Genomic DNA, 5,693 nt, shown 5'->3' on the forward strand with positions numbered 1-5,693 from the left:
GGCGTTAGAGGAGGAACTGCTACTGAAGATGAGATCTTCAAAACCATCTGATCGATCTCAACCTCAAAACCGACACCGAAGACGAGATCCTAGCCCCAACTCCTCCTCCTCAATCCAATCCCAATTCCTAAACCCTAGCTCCCAATTCGACCAAAGAGGCCAATTCGTACAGTGGTCCTAGGGTTGGCTCTGTGCAGACCAAATAGGGTAAGTAGCAGAAGATTTTTCTTCATAAATCGATCCCCGATTCCGCAGCCTCTGATTTCATTCAAAGCAATATAGCGGCTGAAGCTCATCAAGAATCTAAGCAGCTCGTCCGGGAAGCTCTCAACACTCACCAATTTAAGCTCTGCTCTTTTAGGTCTGATGGGTCGCCGCACTTCCCCCTCCGGCCAAAGATGGTGAGCTCATATTTAAGGGAAGTGGAGGTTCTTTACAGACTAAGAAGGTTTGTCCTTCATTTTAGAGTAAAAATCTACAATAATCATCTCGCATTTCATGTTTTTGTTGGGAAATTTGATGAAGAAAGTAGCACAAATTTGGGCCCTTTGAATTTTTGGCTTATTTTTGCAACGTTTCTGTTTCTGCATTGAAACTTATAATACAGTAAGTTGATACAATCAGCATTATTTGGTAGAGAAATAGTATGAATTTGGGTCTACTATTGTTCTTGTTGTACTATTTTGGATTGAAAATGTGCTATACCTATCTGGTATTTGAAGTTTTTGTGGTTAAGTTTGTAAAAATAGCCAAATTTTACAATTTGAAGCAATGTACGTTGTCATTTTCTGGAAATGTTACGGTAATGTTAATTCTGGTAAATTTAAAGGATTAGATTAGGATTTGCACCGGAGAAGATGCTAGGAGGGAGGGAGGGAGAGAGAGAGAGAGAGAGAAGGTTTGGAGTGGGGCGGTGGCAGTGGCAGTAGCAGTGGCAGTGGTGCTCTACATTGGGGTGGTCAGTTGGAATTGGAGATTGTCGAGATGGAAGGACAGGATTCTGATTGGAAGAAGAAAGGTGGGTTTGGAATTGGGGAGGTAAGGGGAAATGTTTATTTTACCCTTCTCGGCTGGTCAAAGGCTGAAAAATGGGGCCCTATGTCTGCTCCAACTCAGCAAGTGACGTCATCTTCGAGCCAATTTCAAATTTTGGACGCAACTGATGCAATTTGGAAGATCAAGGATCTTCTTGATTAAAAAAAAAAAAAAAAGTCAAGGACCAAAGTGATTTTAGCCCTAAAGTTCAAGGGACTAAAATGAATTTAGTCCATAATTTATTTAGGTCTCCAGCCAACATCGGTCCTAAATACACTATCGTAAATACAAATCATATGGTTTTCATTTAGGTCATCTGCATGTTTATCAATTACACCAACATACCATATTTCGATGAGAATAGATAGATTGATGAAAGGACAAATGTATACCTTTCATTGTTTAAGAATGAAAATCTAAATCACTTTGATCACCACAAATCTCACATGCAAGAGCAAGAACCAACCATCTATACAATGAAAATACAAGGACATAATGTGTTTTCTGGAAAACTGGGATTGATAGGCACGTTTCAATCCTTACTGGACAGAAACCAAAGATATCAAACAGAACACTAGATTTTTGGTTACGCAGTGAAAACCTCAAATATGAGATTAAAAACACTGCGGGCTCTTACTCTTGAGAACCCAAAATAAGAATTAACTTGTGATGAAGGATATGTTTTTTACAAATTTGAATAGCACTAGCTCGGCGACAATGATTAGATAAAAACTAACACGAAGTTTGTCTGCAGTCTTGAACTCCTTCTTCACTTGAACGATCACCAAATATCGCTCTTCTTTCTTCACAGCCTCTCTACTGATCTCAAGAGAATCTATGCATATGAGAAATACGACCAAGAACATTTAAGCATGGAACAAGTGTCTTTGACTCTTATGACAAAACCGATCTCAAGCAAGCAAGACTACCAAACTAATTCTTGCGTCTCTACTCCTTTGACCGTCTCTTTCCACAAATATATATTAAGGGGCCGTGCAATACTCAATCAAACAGAATACAACCTTAATTCGACTTCTACAAGGAAATAATCTTTTGTGTTAAAGATAATCAAATAAAGACACCAAATCCTAAAATACGTAGGAAATCAATTACACAATTTGACAAACAGAAAAATATCTTTAAATAAAAAATATTAAACCACAAAGATACGTACTTTCCTAGACCAACAACTAATTAACACACGGGAATGACCATGTATGCATGAATGCATTTACTTGAGATTCTCTTGGATCAGCTTGTAAGATACTTCAACGTTTTATATGGGAATGCCAATACACCAAGTTGGTCAAAACTTGTACCTACATACAATCACCAAGAACTTGCAATCTCTATTTCTAGGAAGGCAGGCGTCTACTTAACTAATGACAAATTTTGGATTATTGATGTACTTTAATTCATAAGGATGAGATGAAAGTAATCTCTCCGGTTCTTCCTATTTTCTCTTCTTCCTTTTCTTGGGGCAAGGGATTAAGACATTCAAACTTCATCTATTGTATCAAACAACTTGGTTACACTGTTCCATGAAAAGCCGAGGCAAAGAAGTGAAGTTTTCATTCTAATCGCAAAATTGAACCAAACTACAAAAAAAAAAAAAAAAAAGTGGTTATGTATTTTAGCTAAAAATCGAAAGCCCACCCTAAATGATATTGACAAAAGGCTACGTTGCCAAATGTACATGACGATGCTACTTGAATTCCCTTTCTAAAGCTTAAACCCAACTGCCCAAGATTGGAAATAAGCAAGAAACCATATAGAAAAACCATGGAAAACGATGTAGCCAACTATCCTAGTCCCTACTCCCTAGTTCCTATTCCATTCTTTCATAAATGGAAGGAAGTAGCCAAAGCCATGCCATACACTTTCGCGTTCAAGTTTCTCCTAAAACGGAAATAATAAGTAAAATGCCGTCAAATTACATGTCGGTGAACGTAAACTAAAATATCAAACATGACTGTACAGACCAGAGAGTTCAATACGTGTAAACAAACAACTCGAAATAAAAATAAAAAGATCCCTAATAAAAACAAAAATAAATAAAATACAATAAGCCTATAAGAACCAGTAGAGATCCACCGCAGTGTAAACAAAGATAGACGAAAACAGAGCTACAATACTCCATTAAAGAAATACGCAGAGATAGCTTCTTTTTTTGACACGAAAAACAGAGGAGGCTTTAATGCACCAGTCTGTATCTACTCCCCTACATATATAAAAACAAAGCTCCATTGTTAGGTGGCAAAAGCGATAAGCGGTTGCTGGATACAGGGGAAAGCTCTAGTAGTGGGGGTTGTCGTGGGGAAGCTGAAGCTGAAGCTCTCGAGGCCAAGATCCGATCAGTAATGGCAAGCTTCACCAACACTGTCTTATTCAGAATCATTCTGGTCCTTGTTAGTCTCTCAGGTTCGTTCTTTTGTCAAACCACTTTCTTTAAGCTTCCTTTCTTCTTCTCCCAGTTTGGTTCCCGAGGAGAAAGTGCATGCAGATAAAGAAAACAGATCCTAATTTCAGCTTAAAGTCTCAGATTTTCTTTCTGGGTCCTCCTAAATTTCATTTCCTCGACTGAGCATTATAGAACTCCTTTTTGGCTTTTCTTCACTAAAAGTAACTCCAAAATCAGTTTTTTCATTAACTTTCCTCTTTTGGGGTCAATTCATTTTCCTTCTTTGCGATCGCCATCTTTGTTTCTGTGATGAAATTCAGTTAATCAGTGGCTAATTAATAGTGGGTTTTTCATAGATTTGTCAATGGCATTCAAATCAGGATCTTATGTTGTGAATGTTTGATCTGTTTATGCATAAAATTTCTGACTCTGTTTTTAACAATGTTTCAGATTCAGCTCTGTTCCATGTGCAGTGCTTAAGCTTCGGCATCAACTACGGCCAAATCGCCAACAACCTCCCTCCTCCTTCCCAAGTAGCGGGGCTCCTCCAGTCCCTCAACGTCAGCAGAGTCAAACTCTACGACGCCGATCCCAATGTCCTCCAAGCCTTCTCCAACTCCGAGGTCGACTTCATCATCGCACTCGGAAACGAGCTCCTACCCAACATGACCGACCCGCTCAAGGCCCAGAATTGGATCCAACAACACGTCACCCCTCACCTCCCGCAGACCAAAATCTCCTCCATCCTCGTCGGCAACGAGATCCTCGGCGGAACCGACACCCGTCTCATGTCGTACCTCCTCATCGCAATGCAATCCGTCTACGCCGCCCTCGTCAACCTCGGACTTTCCAAAACCATCGTCGTCACCAGCGCGCATTCCCTTAACATTTTGGGAAACTCCTACCCGCCGTCGGCCGGGACTTTCCGGGAAGACCTCGCCCAATACATCAAGCCAATTCTAGACTTCCACTCGCAGACCAATGCCCCGTTCCTCGTAAACGTGTACCCTTACTTTGCTTACAAGGGCAGTCCTGATGAAGTTTCCTTGGAGTACGTGCTTTTTCAGCCAAACTCCGGCATGAATGATTCCGGCACCAATCTTCACTACGATAACATGCTCGATGCTCAGATTGACGCTGTCTATGCCGCAATGAAAGTGATGGGCCACACTGATATCGACGTTCGGATATCTGAAACCGGCTGGCCGTCCAAGGGAGACGAGGATGAAGCCGGAGCCACGCCGGAGAATGCCGGGATTTACAATGGGAATTTGCTCAGGAAAATTGTGGAGAAGAAAGGCACTCCGGCCAAGCCTGACGTTCCTATTGATACGTATGTGTTTGCTCTGTTTAATGAGGACATGAAGCCCGGTCCGGCGTCGGAGAGGAACTACGGGCTGTTTTATCCCAATGGGACTCGGGTGTATGATATGGGAGATGTCGGAGCTGCCGGACCTGACGGAGCAGATGGTTATCTTCCCCAGTTTACTTTTTCTTCAGCTCATGATATTAATGTAAGTAAAGTTGAGATATTTTGAAGTTTCTGTGGTGAATTAATATTTACTGATGGTTTTGTTTGGATATTTTTGCAGGCTTTGTCGATCTTCAATTTTCTGATATTTCTTATAGTGTACTTATTATGGGAATAGAAAAGCTCATACATTTGTGATGTTTCGGGAAGGAGGAAGACCGGAGCAACATGAACAGTTCCTGAAGATGTTTTGTGGAAGGCGGAGCCGCGGAGGGAATTCTAAATAGGATATAGCTTTAGTTTTTATACTGTATATGCACCTCCTTCACATTACTTTTCATTGATTTAATATAAGCATCGATCGATCTTATTCTTACTAAGCATTTGCACATTGCTCAATGAGGGAAATGGGAGAGAATCAACTTGCATTTTGCTTCATTTTCCTTGCACGTTTTTTGTACCTTCTCATTCTCGGTCTAATAATCTGCTATGGTATGTTATCATACAAGTACCGTAATTGTATTGTATAAGAGACGATAAATGAATATCTACTTAAACATATCAAATCACATAACCTCTTTATTTATAAATATTTGATAGCGTTGATTAGCCATTGAAGAAACTAAAATCGCACTTTCCTCCAGTGTCGTTACGTTTCTTCTCACAGATTCTGTTTACAATCAGATAATGAATAATTAGAAATATTATATTGTCAGATTATAAGGCGGTTTATATTAACTTTTTTGAAAAATCGACAACGTATCCTATCACCCTATTACGTTACCG

At 40.0% G+C, this 5,693-nt stretch overlaps 1 protein-coding gene across 2 annotated transcripts; it reads left to right on the top strand.

Moving 5' to 3' along the window:
* Positions 1-3,118: 3,118 nt before the first annotated feature.
* On the top strand, positions 3,119-5,329 carry LOC112165440 (glucan endo-1,3-beta-glucosidase 14). 2 transcript variants are annotated; one of them, XM_024301944.2, is made up of 3 exons: positions 3,119-3,456; positions 3,893-4,950; positions 5,029-5,329. In XM_024301944.2, the coding sequence occupies exons 1-3, from the start codon at positions 3,396-3,398 to the stop codon at positions 5,083-5,085; spliced, it is 1,176 nt and encodes a 391-aa protein (XP_024157712.1). In that variant the 5' UTR covers positions 3,119-3,395; the 3' UTR covers positions 5,086-5,329. The 2 variants fall into 2 exon arrangements, with proteins under 2 accessions (XP_024157712.1, XP_024157711.1); XM_024301943.2 differs by having other exon boundaries at positions 3,120-3,456; positions 3,887-4,950.
* The last annotated feature ends 364 nt before the right edge of the window (positions 5,330-5,693 follow it).

Source organism: Rosa chinensis, chromosome 5, assembly GCF_002994745.2.
Source record: "Rosa chinensis cultivar Old Blush chromosome 5, RchiOBHm-V2, whole genome shotgun sequence".
Lineage (NCBI taxonomy): Eukaryota > Viridiplantae > Streptophyta > Magnoliopsida > Rosales > Rosaceae > Rosa > Rosa chinensis.

Coding starts and splice junctions, on each gene's coding strand:
- LOC112165440 (XM_024301943.2), top strand. CDS start 3,396: ATGGCAAGCTTCACCAACACTGTCTTATTCAGAATCATTCTGGTCCTT. Junction 3,457..3,886: donor GGTCCTTGTTAGTCTCTCAG/GTTCGTTCTTTT, acceptor ACAATGTTTCAG/ATTCAGCTCTGTTCCATGTG. Junction 4,951..5,028: donor CTTCAGCTCATGATATTAAT/GTAAGTAAAGTT, acceptor ATATTTTTGCAG/GCTTTGTCGATCTTCAATTT.